Source organism: Bos javanicus, chromosome 12 (genome assembly GCF_032452875.1).
Source record: "Bos javanicus breed banteng chromosome 12, ARS-OSU_banteng_1.0, whole genome shotgun sequence".
Lineage (NCBI taxonomy): Eukaryota > Metazoa > Chordata > Mammalia > Artiodactyla > Bovidae > Bos > Bos javanicus.
The window spans coordinates 71,249,516-71,272,831 of NC_083879.1; the positions used below are offsets into that span (position 1 = coordinate 71,249,516).

The 23,316-nt window shown below is 41.1% G+C and overlaps 1 protein-coding gene across 1 annotated transcript in view; it reads left to right on the forward strand.

Moving 5' to 3' along the window:
* Nucleotides 1-23,316, forward strand: part of LOC133258058 (ATP-binding cassette sub-family C member 4-like) — a 119,200-nt gene that overhangs the window by 40,162 nt on the left and 55,722 nt on the right. Inside the window, exons 14-16 of the mRNA XM_061434397.1 lie at nt 3,531-3,677; nt 7,804-7,883; nt 12,354-12,504. Of these exons, the coding sequence (XP_061290381.1) occupies nt 3,531-3,677; nt 7,804-7,883; nt 12,354-12,504 (378 nt within the window). The remainder of the gene's footprint in view (nt 1-3,530; nt 3,678-7,803; nt 7,884-12,353; nt 12,505-23,316) is intronic.

Below are 23,316 nucleotides of genomic sequence, written 5' to 3' on the forward strand. Positions count from 1 at the left end.
GCGACTTAGCAGCAGCAGCAGCAGCATACACTAGAATACTCATCCATAGAGAGGAATGAATTTGGGTCATTTGTAGAGACGTGGATGGACCTAGAGTCTACCATACAGAGTAAAGTAAGTCAGAAAGAGGAAAACAAACAAAATGCTTATATTAATGCATATATATGGAATCTAGAAAAATAGTACAGATACATCTTATTTACAGGGCAGTAATGGAGTCATAAATGTAGAGAACAGACATGTAGACACAGCAAGGGGTAGGGAGGTGGGGAAGATGAATTGGGAGATTAGGCATGACATGCATACAGTACCATGTGTAAGACAGATAGCTAGTGGGAAGCTGCTGTATAGTACAGAGAGCTCAGCTCAGTGTTCTGTGGTGACCTAGAGGGGAGGCATGGGGGGGGAAGGGAGGTCCAATAGGGAGGGAATATACATATACATGTAGCTGATTAACTTCATTGTACATCAGAAACTAAACATTGTAAAGCAACTATACCCTAATAAAATTTTTTAAACTAAATAAAAATTTAAATATCCTCACAGAAAATGCTTGGGCAAAGTTTGCTTGTACAAGTGCTTGTACAAAGATTAATGAAGACTGAATTATGTAAAAATCCACTCATTGAAATTTGGCATTTATTTTGTTTATTACTTGATAAGAAACTTGAGTCTACCAGCAGTTTACCTTTTGAATTGGTGGACAATGAGAGCTTAGAGAAGAAGAAAGGGATTCTGTTACTCATCCATATGGGATGGTGGACTAAGGCTAAATGCCTGTTAATGGAATTCAGGAATTTGAGCAGCTTTCAGAATTTAAATAACACGGGTCAGCTGAATGGAAAAAACTGCTCGATGGAATATTTATTATAGAAGTTACTCCAAATCTATTCAGCATTGTGAGTTGAAGAGATGTTTAGAGGGCTGTTTGAATTTTTATATGCATCAGTTCAGTTCAGTCCTTCAGTCATGTCCGACTCTTTGCGATCCCATGAACTGCAGCACGCCAGGCCTCCCTGTCCATCACCAACTCCCGGAGTCTACCCAAACCCATGTCCATCGAGGTGGTGATGCCATCCAGCCATCTCATCCTCTGTCATCCCCTTCTCCTCCTGCCCTCAATCTTTCTGGGCTTCAGGGTCTTTTCCAATGAGTCAACTCTTGGCATGAAGTGGCCAAAGTATTGGAGCTTCAGCTTCAACATCAGTCCTTCCAATGAACTCAGGACTGATCTCCTTTAGGATGGACTGGTTGGATCTCCTTGCAGTCCAAGGGACTCTCGAGAGTCTTCTCCAACACCACAGTTCGAAAGCATCAATTCTTCAGCACTCAGCTGTCTTCACAGTCCAACTCTCACATCCATACATAACCACTGGAAAAGCCATAGCCTTGACTAGATGGACCTTTGTTGGCAAAGTAATGTCTCTGCTTTTAAATATGCTATCCAGGTTGGTCATAACTTTCCTTCCAAGGAGTAAGCGTCTTTTAATTTCATGGCTGCAGTCACCATCTGCAGTGATTTTGGAGCCCAAAAAAATAAAGTCAGCCACTGTTTCCACTGTTTCCCCATCTATTTTCCACAAAGAGATGGGACCAGATGCCATGATCTTAGTTTTCTGAATGTTGAGCTTTAAGCCAACTTTTTCACTCTTCTCCTTCACTTTCATCAAGAGGCTTTTTAGTTCCTCTTCACTTTCTGCCATCAGGGTGGTGTTGTCTGCAATCTGAAGTTATTGATTTATATGCATAGTAGTGTTCATTTATGTCATTGATAAAACATAAATTTAAATGATAATATTTATTTACATATACTTTTGGGTTCTATCAAACAGTTAAGAGATTATTTGCTTGTTTAGATTAATTACCCCATGTCAAAACATAATTTGTAGTTTCTTACAGTTCAATTATTAAAGTGATTGTCCACATGCAACTTAACACATGGTCTTTTTATACTCTTTAAAGCTACTTGAGCATAGAAGTAGCTACTTTATTTTTAATATTTTTAATTTTTATTAATTTTTATTTCAGTATAGTTGCTCTCCAATATTGTGTTAGTTTCTGCTGTACAGAAAAGTGAACCAATGATACATATATCCTCTCTTTTTTGGATTTCCTTCCCATTTAGGTCACCATAGAGCATTGTGTCAGAGAAGGCAATGGCACTCCACTCCAGCATTCTTGCCTGGAAAATCCCATGGATGGAGGAGCCTGGTGGGCCACAGTCCATGGGGTTGCTAGGAGTCAGACAAGACTCAGCTACTTCACTTTCACTTTTCACTTTCATGCATTGGAGAAGGAAATGGCAACCCACTCCAGTGTTCTTGCCTGGAGAATCCCAGGGATGGGGGAGCCTGGTGGGCTGCCGTCTATGGGGTCGCACAGAGTAGGACACAACTGAGGCGACTTAGCAGCAGCAGCAGCAGAGCATTGTGTAGAGTTACCTGTGCTATACAGTAGGTTCTTGAGAAGCTAGTTTACATGGAAGTAAATTTCATTGTAAACTACAGGGAAATGGTAAATCATTTCTCCTATTCCCTGTTAATTCACATGTTGGTACTAAAGCATTCAGTTCAGTTCAGTTGCTCAGTCGTGTCTGACTCTGTGACCCCATGGACTGCAGCACGCCAGGCCTCCCTGTCCATCACCAACTCCAGAGTTTACTCAAACTCATGCCCATTGAGTCAGCGATGCCATCCAACCATTTCATCCTCTGTCATCCTCTTCTTCTCCTGCCTTCAATCTTTCCCAGCATCAGGGTCTTTTCAAATGAGTCAGTTCTTCGCATCAGGTGGCCAAAGTATTGGAGCTGCAGCTTCAACATCAGTCCTTCCAATGAATATTCAGGACTGATTTCCTTTAGGATGGACTGGTTGGATCTCCTTGCAGTCCAGGGGACTCTCAAGAGTCTTCTCCACCACCACAGTTCGAAAGCATCAATTCTTCAGCACTCAGCTTTCTTTATAGTCCAACTCTCACATCCATACATGACCACTGGAAAAACCATAGCCTTGACTAGATGGACCTTTGTTGGCAAAGTAATGTCTGTGCTTTTTAATATTTTGTCTAGGTTGGTCATAACTTGGTACTAAAGCATACCTCACTTTTAGATTACAGGGCATGGTGTAAATAGTGAGATTTGAAATGCAGAGAGAAGATCAACTACTTTTTATAATTATCAATCTTGTGAGTTTTTATTAGAACTTGTAATTGAATTAGGAAAGCCTAGAATGAAAGTGTAGTTTACACATGATATTTTTCCCCCTGTGTTGTTTCTATTTAGTGAGAGGAAAACATTGATTTTTATATTCTTGTTTATAAATATATTTTGTGAAAGCATTAAACTCTTACAGATTTTACTTTATATGTATTTACATATATACAATTTTATTTATTCTATATGTATGTAAATGTCTATGTAAATGTTATTTATAGGGTAAAATACACAGTATCTTTATCAAGTGCCTATCATGCTTCAGCATCATTGAGGATAAGGCAGAGATCTTGTGCTGAGTGATATTTCTTTATTTCAGGGTTAACCGTGTCTACCATTCTTTTTGGCATCACAAGGTCTCTGTTGATATTCTATGTCCTTGTTAATTCTTCACAAACATTGCACGATAAAATGTTGGAGAGCATTTTGAGAGCTCCGGTATTGTTCTTCAATAGAAATCCAATAGGTAAGTCAGTCATGAAGTTTCTCAATGAATATGTTTTGTAAACACATTTAGTGCCTGATTGCATTTTCATATTTGAAAATGGAAGATACGCTTGGAAGAAAATCACTGTCTGTGTTTTTTCATTTTCTACAAAAAACTTCATTGATAATTTTTCCTGGTAGGAAAAAAAAATCAGAATATAGGAACGTCTAAGCTTTTATTCCAATTTATGCATGACTGTAAAGATAAATGAATGTTTATTTTGCAGGATGATTTAAGACTCCATTTGGTATGTGGCTTATGAAACACCCAATATATGATGTGAATGTGTTGAAATATTTTTGACTAGTTGTTGAAACATTGTGTTACATAGTGTCAAGCTAACTAGGAAGGACCTTCTTACAGGAAGATCTCTGTAGAAGACAGCCTGTGTGTTTCTTTCTTTCATTGCCCATCCATATCTAGGACCACAAAGCTCTGGCATGTGCTCATAGTTTGAGGTTTACCTGAATAGTAATGGAAAATTAATTTAAATACAAGATCAGTGAAATGTACATCCTCTTTGATAAAATCAACCCTCTAGGTTTACATTGAACTTTTGGTTACATTTAAGAGACCTGTGGTACATAGCAGGTAGATCTTCGTTATTAAGTAAGAGAGTCCCTTAAGGTTTCCCAGTGGTTGCTTCCTCCACTCTGAAGCCTTTGACCTGTCTTGCTTTGGAAGGTAGTCTCCTGACCTGGGTTTCTATGAAGAATTAGTTCATCCATGTACATGCCCACTCTGTTCAGTTGGTTAGACTTGTGCTGAGGCCCAGGGCAGTTTTTTTCTGTAAGTGATGATTGACAGGACCTGTTGAGGTAGGGCTGTCACTGGAGGGAGGACAGGAGTTGCCTGGTCATCAACTAGGTGTGAGATCAAGGTCAAGGTAGGTGGATACTACTGGGCAGGCAAATCTCCAGGTTATATATAACATATCATGGTTATAAGTATGGACCCTGGAGTCAACTTCCTGTGTTCAGTCCTGGTGCTAGTTAATAATAGCCAGTTATACTAATGTACAAGTTATTTAATTTCTCTGTGTCTCAATTTTCTTACCTATAAAATGAGGATACTATTCATATACTTACCAATATTTTGATTTTGTTGTGGGCATTAAGCAGGTTAATACATTCACAGCACTTAGCACATGGGCAGTACCTAGTGAACCTTAGTGAGGATAATGACATGGTGTCTGGGAACTTCCTCTTCCTATGAAATAGGAATAACTGCTGCCTTTCCTGTTTGACAAGACTGTTGTGAAGATTAAATAGACTATTTAGGGCAGCAGCATCTTGTGCAGAGTTATTCAACATGTATTATTTAGTCCAGGCACTGTGTGGAGCACAGGATGGTAAGATGCAGTGGCCCACAGAGATCTCATCATTTTTTAAACCAGAGTGAGAGGTAATTGGAGGATTCCATGCTATTATGACTGTGAAGCCGCTCTGCTGCTGCTGCTGCTGCTAAGTTGCTTCAGTCATGTCCGACTCTGTGCGACCCCATGGATGGCAGCCCACCAGGCTCCGCCATCCCTGGGATTCTCCAGGCAGGAACACTGGAGTGGGTTGCCAGTTCCTTCTCCAATGCATGAAAGTGAAAAGTGAAAGTGAAGTCGCTCAGTTGTGTCTGACTCTTAGCGACCCCATAGACTGCAGCCCACCAGGCTCCTCTGTCCATGGGATTTTCCAGGCAAGAGTACTGGAGAGGGTTGTCATTGCCTTCTCTGGTGAAGCCACTCTGCTTTGCCTGTTAATGTGAAAAATGCAGTCATAAATTTGGGAGCATCAAGTGGGACTGAATGTCTGTTATCACAGCCTCTGAGTGCTCCTGACCACAGGTCAACAGGCTGAGGATGACCTGTAGGCTTCTCCAGATGCTATATATTTATTATTCAAGGATTTGGAACCAAGTTTAAATCTTCATGGTCACTAATCCTAGAGCAGCAGGCATACTAGTGTGTATCTTGTCTCCTCATCCTGTGCCTATTATCAGAACTTCATTCCTTTAAGAAATAGAAGCCCAAGTAAGTACTGAAGAGATAGGCCCAAAGGTTTAGCAGCTTCAGTTATTTACTCTTTTAGTGGTATATTAAATTGAACTCTTCCCTGTGTTTATTTTCAAAAGTAGAATTTGTAATAGATTATTTATGGTGATCTTTGTTTCTGGTACATGATAGCATGAAGAGAAGGACCACATAGAGTGGTATTACTTGTTACCAAGTTCAAGCTCACTCTGTTTGCCACACAATGCCAATAAGTCTTACAGACGATGTGCTGAGGCAAAGAATAACGACTTTATTCGGAAACCTGTCAGACTGAGAAGATGGCAGACTAATGTCTCGAAATAACCATCTTATTGGAGTCTGGATGCCTGGTTCTTTTATAGAACATGGAGGAGAGGAAGTGAGGAAGTAAAGTCAAAAGGCCATTTATCTTGCACAAGAGGTTATTTATTCAGTTTTACTTTTCTGCAACCATTCACAGGTGGTGAGGGTCAGATTGTCCCCTTGTGAGCTGAAAAAAGCCACTTTAATTTAACATTTAGGTAGAGGGGCAGGGTTCCCTGACAAAAGCAATGGATAGCAATGGTCAAAGAAACATATCCAGCATGGAGTCAAAATTGGCTCCTCCCTGTTACAGTTCCTTTGATGTACACCTCCTCTATCTGGAGCCAGTATCCTGTGCTTTCTCATCCTGAGTCTCCTCAGGGTTCACCACCCTTTCAGGGGTGGCTGCAGAGTCCTGATTACTGTTGTATCCTTTGTTTACTGATGTGGCAGTTGGTGTTTTAAGTTCACACTAGATATTTAATATAAATTAGTTCTCATATTCTAATCCTGCAGCCTTTAGGGTATACTATTGCTGTGGATTCTGAGAAGGGAAATAAAATCAATGATGAGTGATCCTTAGTTATTTAGTAATATTTTTGTTTTCCCAAGTACATCCCTCTGATCTTCTTAGAGGCTAGTTCATAAGTCTGTGCTTGTCACACCTGGTACACCTCTAAAGATAATGACTTATTACCCCAGTAGTAAACTCACAATTTGGAAATGGTCAGAATCCACAATTTCCCCAAATGTGAGGTGCTGTGAATGATCTGGAGGGAAAAAAAAATTACAGAGAGGTTATAATTATGTTGATTTAAAAATTATCACTTGGGAAAATTAATCTTGATAACTAAAGCAAAATTAGTGTAACATTAGGATCAATGTAAGTATTTTTCAATGTTTTATCTACCAATTTAGCACTTGGGATGAGTCTTAGCTGGGGTGGATCTAAAAGGAGGGAACATTCTGAAATCCATTGACCCTTCTTGATACTACCACAAGAGTCTCCCATTCTTTTAAAAATCAGAGGTCAATTTCAACTCCCCACCCACTGCCACTTTGTGTTTTTTTGTTTGTTTGTTTCTCTTTAGGTATCATCCTATTTTCTTTCTTTTTACCACAGACATCAGCTTATTTCATCTGAATTTGTAATATATTAAATTTGCTGTTTAATCGCTAAATCATGTCTGATGCCTTTGTAGTCCCATGGACTGTAGCCCACCAGGCTCCTTAGTCCATGGAATTTCCCAGACAAGAATACTGGAGTGGGTTGCCATTTCCTTCTCCAGTGGATCTTGACGACCCAGGAATTGAGCTCACATCTCTGATGTCTCCTGCATTGACAAGTGGATTCTTTACCACTGAGCCACCAGGGAAGTCCAATACATTAAATATTTAATGCATGCCATTCTTTTTTTTAAGATTGATTTATTCATTTATTTTTAGTTGCATTGGGTCTTTGTTGCTGCACATGGACTTTCTCTAGTTACAGCAAGCAAGAGCTGCTCTTCATAGCAGTGCTTGAGCTTATTGTGGTGAGTTCTCTTATTGTGAAACTCAGGCTTTAGGCACAGGGGCTTCAGTAGTTTTGGTGCCCAGGCTTAGTTCCTCTGTGGCATGTGGGATCTTCCTGGATCAGGGATTGAACCTGTGTCCTCCGTACACTGTACCAAAAGAGAAGTCCCTAAATACATGTATTTTAAAAATACTGTTTTGATTTATTTGTGAATTGTTTCCTATCTGAGGAAATGAGTAATTCCTCATATCCTCTTCTTGCAGGAAGAATTTTAAATCGTTTCTCCAAAGACATTGGACATATGGATGACTTGCTACCCCAAATATTTCAAGATTTCATCCAGGTAATGTACCAATCCTCTCAGAGTTCTCCTGGGGAATAGCAGAGTGCCTGTTTCTCAAGGGCTTCTCACAGGGGTTGAGGATGGACTTTCAGCCTGGTGATATGACCTGTTATATTCAGTAAAGGCCATGTTTGTGAGAGAAAAGGAGACTGAGTTAACATGAGTAACACCTGGGGCAGGAGTGGCTACACAGTCATGTCACAGTTTATCTGAAGCAGCGACATACTGAGTTAGTGGTTCTCTCTCTACTTTCCAGGTGTCTGGTGTAGATTCCCTTTACTGTGATTGCATTTCATAATAAAGAAATAATCACCTCTCATGGAAAGATAGCCTAGATTAACTAAATTACGCATTGTATTGGGCGTGGTAAAGAATTTGCCTGCCAGAGCAGGCAATGCAAGAGATGTGGGTTTTATTCTTGGGGCAGGAGGATCCCCTGGAGGAGGAAATAACAACCCACTCCAGTATTCTTACCTGGAGGCTTTAATGGAGAGAGGAGCCTGATGTGCTGTAGTCCATGGAGTTGCAAAGAGTTGGACACTACTGAGCATGATGCATTGTATTACCACAGAGGACAAATATTTACTACACTATTTTATTTGGATAAAGCCAGGTGTGGTTACTTACAAAGAAAAGAGTAGTAAAAATAAGGTGAAGTTAATACTTTAACAAGGACAATGTGGAGAAGGAAATGGCAACCCACTCCAGTACTCTTGCCTGGAAAATCCCATGGATGGAGGAGTGTGGTGGGCTACAGTCCATGGGGTCACAAAGAGTTGTATATGACTGAGCGACTTCACTTCACCAGGGTCCTCACTTTGCTGAAAGCTGGGTGGGGATGTGTGTCCTGTCTGACTGGGGAAGGTAACTAACTCCTGGTGTGTGTGATAGAGAAACATTCTTTGCTAGAACTAGCTCCCATCTGAGGTCCAGATGTGGTTCATCGCTCCAGTCTCTGTAGCCCTTCCTAGGGAGTAGAGCGACCAGCTTCAGATCCCATCCATATGGTTAATAACACAAAGTTGGTGAAAGCACTCAGTAAAGTGGGAAACAATGAAAACTAAAAACCAGGCTATTGTAAAATCCAGTACCAGCAGGATAGGGGGCCCAGTGGAAGGGAGGGTGACATTAAGAAAGGAAAAGAAAAAAAAAAAAAAACAAGGACAATGTTGTTGTTGTTTAGTTACTAAGTTGTGTCCAACTCCTTTGTGACCCTATGGACTGTAGCCTGCCAGGCTCCTCCATCCATGGGATTTCTCAGGCAAGAATACTCGAGTGGGTTGCCATTTCCTTGCCCAAGGGATCTTCCTGACCCAGGGATCAAATCCACATCTTCTCCATTGGCAGGCAGATTCTTTACCGCTGAACCACCTGGGAAGTCCAACAAGTATAACAGAGAACAGTTATTGACGATACAAAGCCTTTAAGCCAGTAATTCAATTCCAGGATCAAAGTCATCTCAGAAAATGTCTTGTTTTTGTAGGCAGTTTTTATTTTCACAAGTTGATTGCTCTGTCTTAAGGTTTCTTAAAAAAAGAGAGAGAGAACTATAGGAATACCTTCTATCCAGCCTCTGTTTTATCTGTGAACTTGAGGTCGTAAAGAATGATGTTGGGTCATCTCAGCTCTCATCTCTTCATTCAGTATTGTTGCTCATGTGGAGTGTTTTTTTCTGTTATTTAATTCTGTCTACTTTTTCATGATTAAGTCTGTGGGGAATTTTCTTTTTCTATCCAAGTGTTAATTTCAGAAATGAAATGCATTAGCAAAAGTTGAGCACAGAATTGTGGCAGTCAATATCTGACTGCAGACAGTGTAGCCTGTGGGCAAGGCTTCCAGTGTTACCAATGTGAATTAAGCTGAGACTCGGAGGCAGAGTGCTTTTACTGCAGAGATGTCCATTTTACTTTTTTTCCTCTTCTGAAAACTTATTTCATAAATGTGTCCTGCTGAGTTTAACTACATAATTTATCCTCAGGAACAAGTCTTCCCTATAAACAGAGTTACATTTTAACAGTGACTGTGAATTACTTTGAAAAGATTTTGTGAAAAGCTGTTTCTTTGTTAACGACAAGTTAGGCCAAGGTTGGGTTTTCTGCATGTGCTTCAGTTCAGTTCAGTTCAGTCGCTCAGTCGTGTCCAACTCTTTGTGACCCCATGAATTGCAGCACACCAGGCCTCCCTGTCCATCACCAACTCCTGAAGTTCACCCAAACCCACGTCCATCGAGTCGGTGATGCCATCCAGCCATCTCATCCTCTTTTGTCCCCTTTTCTTCCTGCCCCCAATCCCTCCCAGCATCAGGGTCTTTTCCAATGAGTCAACTCTTTGCATGAGGTGGCCAAAGTACTAGAGTTTCATCTTTAGCATCATTCCTTCCAAAGAACACCCAGGACTGATCTCCTTTAGAATGGACTGGTTGGATCTCCTTGCAGTCCAAGGGACTCTCAACAGTCTTCTCCAACATCACAGTTCAAAAGCATCAAATCTTTGGAGCTCAGCTTTCTTCACAGTCCAACTCTCACATCCATACATGACCGCTGGAAAAACCATAGCCTTGACCAGACAGACCTTTGTTGGCAAAGTAATGTCTCTGCTTTTGAATATGCTATCTAGGTTGGTCATAACTTTCCTTCTAAGGAGTAAGCGTCTTTTAATTTCATGGCTTCAATCACCATCTGCAGTGATTTTGGTACATGGTTAGTTAGTGGTCATAATCAGAATCATTACATATTTTTGCATGACATATAGAGGAACAGAGATAGATGCTACTTGATTTTACTAGGATACAGTCTCAGTATGAGGAGAGAAAATTCTAGTCTCATTGATTTCCAATCACAGCTCAGCCACTTGTAGTTCAATTATCTTGAAATTGAAGGTGGAGGCATCCTGAAGGTCATTGCAAGAGTCTGGTGTTTGAGGGAGAAACCTGGGATAAGCATGGAGCCTGCATATTCTTCACTGAGCAAGTAGTAGATAAATCTATGAAGATGACAAGATTGCCCAGAGAGAGGGAATCATTTTTAGGGGCCAAGATAAGAAGCCTCGATATTCAGAGAGAAGGGAAAGAGGAGACACACAATGAATAGCAAGGGAGAATGGAGGAAGTAGGTTGGGGAACCAAGGAAGGACAGATTTGTTCAATGCAGATTAGAAGGTGAGTCTATGGAAAATTGTCAGTTGATTTGGAATCAGGAGGTATATGGTGACCTTCAGATGGGAGGAAACCAGACTGCAAAGGGATGCAAATCCAGGAGGCATGGAAGGAGTTGAGGTGAATGCAGGCTGCTCTTAGAAGGAGTTTGACTGAAGCAGGAGAGAGATCCATCTGGAATGTCGGGTGTGAGGACAGGTTGCTGATTGTTTGGATTTTTAATTTCTGAGTCAGGTGTGTGTGGGGTGGAGGGGGTATTTCCCCCTCTCCCTCCTTCCCTTTAACAAAAGGGATAGATTTGAGGTCCTGAGGTACAGGGGTGAGTCAGGCATGAAGCCCTCCCTTCAAGGGTCTCCTCCAGTCCCCCAGGGGAGGAACACATCCAGAAACTTGTCCCTTTCTGCCTTTGGGATCCTAATTGTGGGAGGTCTGTCAAAAAACTAAGATCATGGAGTCCTGTCTTATCACTTTGTGACAAATAGACGGGGAAACAATTGAAAGGATGACAAACTTTATTTTCTTGTGTTCCAAAATCACTGTGGACAGTTACTGCAGCTATGAAATTAAAAAACACTTGCTCCTTGGAAGAAAAGCAATGTCAAACCTAGACAGCATATTAAAAAGCAGAGACATTACTTTGCCTTCAAAGGTCCATGTAGTCAAAGCTATGGTTTTTCCATTAGTCATGTAGGGATATGAAAACTGGACAATAAAAAAGGCTGAGTGCCAAAGAATTGATGGCTTCATACTATGGTGTTGGAGAAGACTCTTGAGAGTTCCTTAGACTGCAAGGAAATCCAACCAGTCAATCCTGAAAGAAATCAATCCTGAATATTCATTGGAAGGACTGATGATGAAGCTGAACCTCCAATACTTTGGCCACCTGACGTGAAGAGCTAACTCTTTGGAAATGACCCTGATGCTGGGAAAGATTGAAGGCAAGAGAAGGGGGCGACAGAGGATGAGATGGTTGGGTGGCATCACCATCTCAATGGACATGAGTTTGAGCAAACTCCAGGAGATGGTGAAAGACAGGGAAACCTTGCATGCTGCAGTCCATGGGGTCACAAAGAGTTGGACATGACTGAGCAATGAACAACAGTACTGAGAAGGTTCTTATCTTAATGTTTGGCTCATGCAATAAACATCATTAGGATCACCTATAGTTTTATTTCTTCAGATGGGAAAGCATTCCTTACTGTTTAAACAGATCTTTTGAGGAAAGGAGTTTAATCCTAACAGAACAAACCATTACAGTTTATCTTTGGAAAGTATTCTTTATAAGGAGGCCTCTGTTTCTATTTTCTCTATTTCAGATATTTCTACTTGTGATTGGTTTGGTAGGTGTGATGGTGGCTGCAATTCCTTGGATTGCTATACCTGTGATTCCCCTTTGCATCATTTTCTTTGTTCTCCGGTGGTATTTCTTAAGGACATCACGAGATGTGAAACGCCTGGAATCTACAAGTCAGTACTGGGGCTCTCGGGTTGGGAAGGCAATGCAGGCTGGCTTCCATTTATGCTGCAAGTAACCAGACCCCTGAAATTCCATAGATTCTGTCTTCTGGAACTTCTCACTAAGTTAACATTAAGTAATTGAATGGGAGGGCCACTGTGAGTCTGTGTGGTCCTTAAGGCAAATGGAGCTGCAGCAGGTCAGCTGCAGCTTTGCATTAAACACAAAGAGGATGAATGTGAGCATGATGAGGACAGGGACCATTTCTGTCTTGTTTATGACCTACTTTCTAACACAGAGATTCCACTCTATAAACACTTTTCTTAAAAATAAAATATCATGTGGGAACTAGTGTAGAAGGAAAGTAGGGAATTTTTCTTCTCCTGGAAATTACCAGAAGTAACAAGGAAAGGAGACATTAGGAAATATATGTCAGAAGTGATATATTTGAATAATACATTCTTTCACGTGTTCAAGTAAGCAGCAGTTGTTAAATGTATTGAAAAGATAAGTCCTGTTAGTTTCAGGTTTCCTCTTTATCATCACCAGTATTTGGGGTGATACCACACTGTGATTCCCTCTTTCTCAAAACTTCTCATAAAAACGATGCTAAAAATATTTCCCTAGGAGGACACAGGATGGGGAATCTGTTCAGTATGCATTTCTTCTATTACTCCAATCAATTTTCTACTTTTACAATAATGGGGAACTGGGTGATCCTGTGGTTAAGACTCTGTGCTTCCACTGCAGGGGACACAGCTTCAACCCCTGATTGGGGAACAAAGATCCCACACAGTACAGCCAAAAAAAGAATAGAATAATGGGGACACATTTTATGATTAGTCCTTTTATTCAACAAGTAATCACAGATGATGAAAAAATTAGATTCACCTCATTATTAATGCACATATTTCATCAATATTAGAACAAAATAATTGTTATACATATTTTAAAAGTTATAAGAACTATAGCTAAAAAATAAGGAATGTATTTGTATCAGAGACCTCAATCATGAATAATTATTGCAAATTAATACCAACTTAACCTTCTAGAAACCAAGCCAAGAAGAGAAGCATATTGAGTCCTATGGTTCTTTGTGTCTACTAAGTGGGAAAAAAATCTAAGTTCATCCAGTCAAAGGAGTTTTTTATTGTGGCATTTTTATGTTCTGTTTTAATAATAAAAAATGCTTAAGAGGCACTTATTATTTACAAAAAGGATAGTAATCATCAATTTCATAAAAGCTGTAGAAAATTTTCACTCATCAGCAGAATCAGCTAAAATCCTGTGACGTCTGGTCTTGTGAGGCATTTGAATGGGATGCAGAGCAGTAGAGTCCAGGGGTATGTGACTTGGTAGGATGATGGGACCTGGGGAGGCAGAAGAAGAAGTGATGAGCTCCATCCAGTCTTCTGTGTAGACAAGGCTTCAGATGTTTTATGATTTGAGGCTGCCCATGAATGGAGTCATTCAAGAGTCTTATTGGAAAGCAGGTCTCTGATACATTCAAAGAGGAATTGTCCCAGAAGGAACATGTGGCTGAGATTTTATGCCTGGGGAAAGGGCTGCTTCCCATCCATACAGAAGTGGAGAGAAAACCTCCTGAGGCTTTTTTTTTGAAGAAGCAGTATAGGATTTTCTGTGTTTCATCTGAAGAGTCTGAGAACTTTGGCCCCATCTCTGTGGAATATTGGAATATTTTTGTACCCTAGTAGGCTGCAACAATATTAGACAATAAATTCAATCCAGATACCCCCTCCTCCATACCCTCGATAATGACATGTGGTGGCTAGTTAATTAGAATTGTTTGTGTTCCCACTCTAGGTGGTGGGTCTGTGCCTTAAATAATAACACTGCTGTTTTCTCTAAATAGTAACTGATAGTATATCTTAAGGTCACTGCTGGAGCCACCAGCAAAAAGAAGGACACCTGACTGCTGTGTCCAGAAGGCATAAACCTGCTTCATCCTTGTGCTCTGAAGGACTACTGAAGTGCTGAGGTTTAGTTTCAGATCCTACTGCCTAGTTGTCTCTAGAAGCTTAGGCTAACATTTTCATCTTAATGAATATGCAGCTTATTATAATGAGTTTATTTGGTACATTTTTGCAAAATTGAGCATAACAGTAGTCACAGAGCAGTGCATAAAACCTGGAACACTTTTGATTACATTTTCCTAGCCAACTCTTTTTTGTTTGTTTTTAAACTTTTTTATTTTGTATTGAGGTATAGCCAATTAACAAACAACATTGTGATGGTTCCAGGTGAACAGTGAAGGGACTCAGCCAAACATACATGTATCCATTATCCCCCAAACTCCTTTTTCCATCCATTAATAGTCCATGTGCTACACAGTAGGGCCTTGTTGGTTATCCATTTTAAATATAGCAGTTAGTACATGTCCATTCGAAACTCCCTAACTATCCCCTCTTCCCATTCTTCCCCCCAGCAACCATAAGTTCATTCTCTAAGTGTGTTGAGTCTATTTCTGTTTTTTAAGTAAGTTGATTTGTATCATTTCTTATTAGATTCCACATATAAGGGATGTCATATGATATGTCTTCCTCTTTGTCTGACTTCATTCAGTATGACACTCTCTAGGTCCATCCATGTTGCTGCAAATGGCATTATTTTATTTCTAATGGTCTATCTAACTCTTTGCATTTAGCAGTGCTTGGATATGATTAAGCCATATCCAAATTCTGTCTGAAAGGCTGCTGTGATCAGCTAGCAATGTCTATCACAGACATTGCTAGCAATGGGTTAGCACATTTGTCAGGTGTATTCAGACAATGGATCCTCAAGTCTGCTGTTTTAAGAGGTGATCATACCAGATTCCCAGGAACTCTGTTCAACCTCTGGTGCTTGATAAGATGTACAGTGATGGCAAAGGTTGTTGGATATTAGCTGAGTAAGATCTGGGTGTTTTCTGAACGTAAATAAAATCTTGAGAAAAATGCATGTAGTCACACATGGGCATCCTTAACCCTGATTATTCTCCTTCAGAGACACTGCAGCTGTGATAAAAGCACAAGAACCTGCCTGCCAATACAGGAGACTTATGAGATGGAGGTTCAATCCCTGGAGGAGGCATGGCAACCCATTCCAGTATTCTTGCCTGGAGAATCCTTATAGACAGAGGGGCCTGGCAGGCTACAGTTCACAGGGTTGCAAAGAGTCAGACATGACTGAAGTGTCTTAGCATGCATGCACAAACTTGAGAATAAGACAGTTGGGTCTCACACCTGCTCTACTTCTTAGGTGGGTCAATTTAAGTAATCTTGGGCAGTGAGTGCTCTTAATCCCACAGTTTTGGGGATTTGCATGAGAACTGCTTGAGTTGATGCTTATAAAGTACTTGCTGGCCACTACCAAAGATAACAGAACCTTGAACAAGAGCAAATAAGAACATAGTAATAACTGCTGTTGTGGTTACTCACTTAGAGCCAGACATCCTGGAGTGTGCAGTCAAGTGGGCCTTAGGAAGTATTACTACAAACAAAGCTAGTGCAGGTGATCAAATTCCAATGAAGTATTTCAAATCCTAAAGATGCTGCTAAAGTGCCGCACTCAAAACAACAACAAATTTGGAAAGCTGAGCAGTGGCCATAAGACTGGAAAAGGTCAGTTTTCATTCCAAGCCCAAAGAAAAGCAATGCCAAAGAATGTTCAAACTACTGTACAATTGCACTTGTTTGACATGCTAACAAGGTAATGCTCAAAATCCCTCAAGTTCAGCTTCAACAGTACATGAACTCAGAACTACCCAGATGTACAAGTTGGATTTAGAAAAGGCAGAGGAACAAGAGATCAAATTGCCAACATCTGTTGGATCATAGAAAAAGCAAGGGAATTCCAGGAAAACATCTATTTCTGCTTCATTGATTACATGGAAGCCTTTGGCTGTGTGGATCACAGTTTCAGAAAAATTCTGAAAGAGACGGGAATACCAGACCACCTTACCTGTCTCCTGAAAAATCTGTATGCAAGACAAGAATAAACAGAACTGTACATGGAACAAAGGACTGGTTCAAAATTGGGAAAGGAGTTCATCAAGGCTGTATGTTGTCACCCTGCTTATTTAACTTATATGCAGAGTACATCATTTTGCCAGTCTGGATGAATTACAAGCTGGAATCAAGATTGCTAGGAGAAATATAAGCAATCTCAGATATGCAGATGATACCACTCTAATGGCAGAAAGCAAAGAGGAAGTAAAGAGCCTCTTGATGAAGGAGATAGAGGAAAATGAAAAGCTGGCTTAAAACTCAAACATTTGAAGACCTAAGATCATAACATCTGGGCCCATCACTTCATGGAAAATAGATGGGAAAAGGTGGAAACAGTGACTGATTTTATTTTCTTGGGGTCTAAAATCACTGTGGATGATGACTGCAACCACGAAATTAAAAGATACTTGCTCCTTGGAAGAAAAGGTATGGCAAACCTAGACAATCTCCTTAAGATGGCAGAGTAGAAGGACATGTGCTTATCTTCTGTGAGAATACCAAAATTGCCACTAGCTGCTGAGGAACCATTGACAGGAGAACGTTGGATCCCATCAAAAAAGACACCAAATGTCCAAGGGCAAAGGATAAGCCTAGACAAGATTGTAGGAGGAATGAAGTCATGTTTAGAACCAAACCTTATACTTGCTAGAGACACTCAGAGGATGCAAACAAAACCTTGTGTGCACCAGGACCCAAGGAAGGGAGCAATGACCCCAACAAGAGACTGAGCCAGACCTGCCTTTGAGTGTTGAATGTTTCCTATGGAACCGTGGGTCAGTAGTGGCCTGCCACAGGGACAGGGGCTCAGGCTGCAGTAGACCTGAGAGGCATGGTGTGTTACATAAGTCCCCTTAGAGGAGATTGCCATTAGCCCTACCATAGGGCCACCGAGGAGATACCCACAAAATGGAAAACAATTATACCAAAGAAGTTCTTGCACTCTTGCAAAAGTTCTAGGGCCCACAATAGATATCCCAACCTGGGGATCTGACAAAGGGACTGAGAATCCCCAGGGAATTTGACTTTGAAGGCCAGTGGGATTTGATTACAGAACATACACAGGACTGGGTAAACAGACTCTTGGAGGGCATAAATAAAACCTTGTCCACACCAGGACCTACAAGAGACTGAGCCAGTTTGCCTGTGAGTGTCCAAGAGTCTCTGGCAGAGGTATAGATCTACACTGGCATGCTGCAGGATCAGGGGCACTGAATACAACAGTGAAAGGCCAAGGAGAAAAGGAAAGATATACCCATTTGAATGCAGATTTCCAGAGAATAGCAAGGAGAGATAAGAAAGCCTTCTTAAGTGACCAATGCAAAGAAATAGAGGAAAACAATAGAATGCGAAAGACTAGAGATCTCTTCAAGAAATTAGAGTCCCAAGGGAACATTTCATGCAAAGATGGACATAATAAAGGACAGAAAATGTATGGGCCTAACAGAAGCAGAACATATTAAAAAGAGGTGGCAAGAATACACAGAAGTATACAAAAAAGATCTTAATGACCATTATAACTTTGGTAACCACAATAGTTGATCACTCACTGCCGGGAGCAGGAGCTCCGCCCCTGGCAAAGGTCATGAGGAAGGAGGCTTGGCATACGCAAAGGCGAGATCGAGCCTCAGGAATCCCCCTGGAAATTCTCGAGCATCTACCCCCAAAACCAGAGTCTGCCTACTTTCTGCTTTGTGCTCTCACCTACACCTCTGACTTTATGGGGGGCTATCCCCCACTACCTCTCTCTGAAAAAAAGAGTTAACTCACAGCTCCAGTTAATAAAGTTCATGGATGTGATAGTGTTTCAACCTACAAACTCCTTTGGAAGTCCTCTAGCCTGCCTGCATAGGTTTTTCTGGCCACATGTGATTGCTCAGAGCCTCCCAACTGTGAGAGGCATGAGATGTTCTAAACTGTCTAAATACAGATTCCTTTGAGCAGTTAAAAGATTGATTAGAAATTGTATTGGTGAAGAGTTTTTCACTTGTTGGGCCAATGTTTGCTGCTAAGTCTCCATATCCCTCACCAGCTGTGTCCTTGGCAGTGTATTGATTAATATAATTGGTGTAAGTAATAGCTTTAATGTTTGCAACCTTAGACCCTTGAGTTAATTCTTTTTCTTGTTATAGCCCACCACACCTTTGCCCTATAGGAATGCAACTTTATCTAATGCTTTTGGAGGGTGGCGCTTGACTAATCACCTTTAGAGAAAAATAAGTTTTCTGAAGAAAGGGTCTTAAAATGTTAACAGGCCTCCGGGCCAGAAGATGATACAAATCACCTAAACTTTTACATATGATAAGTTTGCAGGAAGAAAGCCTGGCATACTGCATGACTCTACCCCTTCCCCCATTATCCTCTATGCATAACTTAAGGTATAAAAACTACTTTGGAAAATGAAGTGCAGGCCTTGTTCACTGAAACTTGGTCTCCCCATGTCATTCTTTCTCTCACCTTCTGGCTGAATTATTCAGCCTCTTTTCTCCACTGAATTTCCTTACTGAGCTATCTTTATTGTATTACTCTTTATATCCTTAATTAATGTTTAATTAAGCAATTGTTTCCTGATCCTTGCTGACGCCGTCCCCGCTTCGAATTCCCTGGATCCACCAGGGCTGGACCCTGGCAGCTCACCTAGAGCCAGCCATTCTGGAGTGAAAAGTAAAATGGGCCTTATGAAGCATCACTATGAACAAAGCTAATGGAGGTGATGAAATTCCAGCCGAGCCATTTCAAATCTAAAAGATGATGCTGTGAAAGTGCTGCACTCACTATGCCAGCAAATTCAGAAAACTCAGCAGAGGCCACAGGACTGGAATAGGTCAGTTTTCATTCCAGCCCCAAAGGAAGGCAGTGCCAAAGAATGTTCAAACTACCACATAATTATACTCATCTCACACACTAGTAAAGTAATGCTCAAAATTCTCCAAGCTAGGCTTCAACAGTATGTGACTGAGAAATTCCAGATGTTCAAGCTGGATTTAGAAAAGGCAGAGGAACCAGAGATCAAATTGCCAACATCTGTTGGATCATAGAAAAAAAATGAAAAAGAGAATTCCAGAAAAACATCTACTTCTGCTTTATTGACTATGCTAAAGACTTTATGTGGATAACCACACCTGTGGAAAATTCTTAAAAAGATAGGAAAAGTAGATTATCTTACCTGCCTCTTGAGAAACCTGTATACAGGCCAGACAGCAACAGTTAGAACTGGACATGGAACAGCAGACTGGTTCCAAATTGGGAAAGGAGTATGTCAAGGCTGTATATTGTCACCCTGCTTATTTAACTTATATGCAGAGTATGTCATGTGAAATGCCAAACTAGATGAAGCACAAGCTGGAATCAAGGTGGTCAGGAGAAATATCAATAACTTCAGATATGCAGATGACACTACTCTTAAGACAGAAAGTGAAGACAAACTCAAGATCCTCTTGATGAAGGTCAAAGAGGAGAGTGAAAAAACTTGCTTTGAAACTCAACATTCTAAAAACTAAGATCATGGCATCTGGTCCCATCACTTCATGGCAGATAGATGGAAAACAATCAAAACAGTGATGGAATTTATCTTCTTGGGCTCCAAAATCACTGCAGATGTTGACTGTAGCCATGAAATTAAAAGATGCTTGCTCCTTGGAAGAAAAGCTATGACAAATCAGACAGCATATTAGAAAGAAGAGAAATTACTTTTTGACAAAGGCCCATCTAATCAAAGCTATGGTTTTTCCAGTGGTCATGTATGGATGGGAGAGTTGTACCATAAAGAAGGCTAAGAGCCAAAGAATTGATGCTTTTAAACTGTTGTGTTCGAGAAGACTTTTCTGAGTCCTGTGTACTACAAGGAGATCAAAGCAGTCAATCTTAAAAGAAATCTATCCTAAATATTCATTGGAAAGATTGATGCTGAAGCTGAAGCTCCAATACTTTGGCCATCTGATGTGAAGAGCCAACTCATTAGAAAAGGCCCTGATGCTGGGAAAGATTGAAGGCAGGAGGAGAGGGTCATGGCAAAGGATGAGATAGTTGGAAGGTATCACCAACTCAATAGACATGAGTTTGAGCAAACTCTAGGAGATCGTGAAGGACAGGGAAGTGTGGTGTGCTGCAGTCCATGGGGTTGCAAAGAGTCGGATATGACTGAGTGACTGAACAATGAGATAATGTGTTAAAAAGCAGAAACATTGCTTTGCTTTTGGCTTCCCTGGTGGTCCAGATGGTAAACAATCAGCCTGAAGTGCAGTAGACCTGGATTCGACCCATGGATTGGGAAGATCTCCTGGAGAAAGGCATAGCAACTACTGCAGCATTCTTGCCTGGAGAATCCCCATGGACAGAGGAGCCTGTTGGGCTACAGTCCATGGGGTTGCAAAGAGTCGGACATGACTCATTGACTAAGCACTGCAGTGCATCACTTGGCAGACAAAGGTCTGTGTAGTCAAAGCTATGGTTTTTCCATTAGTCATGTATAGATGTGAAAGTTGGACCATAACGAAGACTGAACGCCAAAGAATTGATGCTTTCAAACTGGTGCTGGAAAAGATTCTTGAGAGTCCCTTAGTTAGCTAGGAGATTAAAGCAGTCAATCCTAAAGGAAATCAACGCTGAATATTCATTTGAAGGACTGATGCTGAAGCTCCAATACTTTGGCCACCTGACATGAAGAGCTGATTCATTGGAAAAGACCCTGGTGCTGGGAAAGATTGATGGCAAGAGGAGAATGGGGCTACAGAGGATGAGATGTTAGAATGGCATCACTGACTCAATGGACATGAATTTTAGCAAACTCAGGGCGATAGTTAAGGACAGAGAAGCCTAGCATGCTGTAGTCCATGGGGTCACAAAGAGTTAGACACAACTTGCGGACTGAACAACAACAACTATCAGGTCTCACAGAGCATGAATGACACCTGCAGGAAGGCTGTCATCCTAGGGTCCTTGCATGCAGTTCCCTGCCCTCCCCCTGCCAGGGAAGATGTGATGTCCTTGTGGATTGTGTTCCCAAGTGTCCTCAGGTTGTGGAAAATGTAGCCATCAGACACATGAAATGTAAAGTTACACGTGTCTGTGACTGCTGAGTCATGGCATGACTATTATATAGCCTGCTTCAGGATAGTGAGCTCAGTGTTTGTGGGGAAAAGGATGTTATGTTGGGCAGTGTAATACCAGAGCCTTGAGATCACATCCCCCACCCCCCATACTAGTTAATTTTCTTTGCTGACCCTCCATTTCATTCATTCTGCCATCCTGCTTACCCCTAGTGGGGTTTGAAAGAAGCAGGATATTATTTCATGGGTCCAGATTCCTGCTGGCCTGCTGTAACTCTTGGGCATGAAGTGCAGTAAAGTGGTAGGATGTTTGGTTTCCTGACGTTCAAGGCTGAGTTGACACCTGATTTCTAAAGTCAACACTGCCTCCCTCCCTGCTGGAGAGAATTAGCTGCAGCTTTGATCTCCTGACAGGGAAGCAGGTAGGACTCTCCTTGAGTGAACAGACACATCTACTTCTTCAAAAGCCTTGTCTGTGATGAATAGTGTTGACATCATAACATTTGCTCTGGAAATGAGAGCCTGGTTTTAGTGAATTTTCCTTGCTCTCTGGAGCTGGATTCTCAGCATCCTCCTGATAGGGTGGTGGCCCCAGATTTCACCTGTGTCATCCCTGTGAGCACCCAGTGTCCAGACTGACTGATTTCTGGGGGTGGGTTAGGATACCTGCTGGGGTGCAGAAAAGGCCTGTGCAGAGCTCCCAGCCTTTTTTATTTGGAGCATGAGCTCAGTTGGTGTTTTTGTTGCTCTTACAAGTGCAAAGTTATGTTAAACTAAAATAAAAAGTTACTCAACTGAATGAGGAGAGAGCAGTGTGGATGCTGGCATGAGAACACAGCTGAACAACTTGATGGTCAAAAGCACCACCAAGGGAAGCACAAGGGAGACCTTTGTGGTGATGGAATCATTCTGTATCTTGATTGTGTGGGGTGTTAGATGGATCTACATACATGACAAAATGGCACAGAGCTATACATATATATTATGCCAATGTCAATTTCCTTGTATGATATTGTATTATAACCACTGAAGGAAAACTGGGGTAAGAATATATGATATTTTTGTACTATCTTTGCAATATCTGTGAGTACACAATTATTTACAAATAAAAAGTTTTAAAATTAAAAAAAAAAACACCTCCAAATCACTTTTAGCTCTTTGCCTGAATAAAGTACAAAGGGAAAATGTTAAAACTTGTCCCAGTTCAGAGGCTTTTTCTTAAATCAACATCACGGATGAGAACTCCTCACAGTTAATGTTTCTGGTCAGATGTTCCTGGTGGAGAGAACCCAAGGGCTGAGTGGATGGTCAGCTGGCCCCTAGCTCAGGGCTTCCTACCCTCTCTGAGCTCCAGTGTCTCATAGAGGGAGCCTGTTCCTTCCTTGCTTATAGAACCAGGGACACTAAGCACAAGGGCAGGTTGTGTGTCTTTTCCCATTTGTACCCCAGCCCCGCTCATGCCCCCACTGTAATGCCTGTGTGCATGTCGGTACTGTGCTGTCACCCAGACAGACATTTGGATGTTAAGCTAAGGAGTTAGGCCCTGAAACTAATTTGGAGTTCTCTCCCTTGATTGTTTTCCCTATCATTTTTTTTTTTTTTAAATCTCAGTAGCCTCCTGTAAGATAACTGACCCTAACTTCCTCTAAACACCCAGGTTTTGCTATCAGTTCATCTTTAGATGTACAAGTAACAAAGTGATGTCATTATTTCCTGCTGATAAATCATAAGTTATCACTCATCCCAGACAGAGGTCACAGACTCAATATCT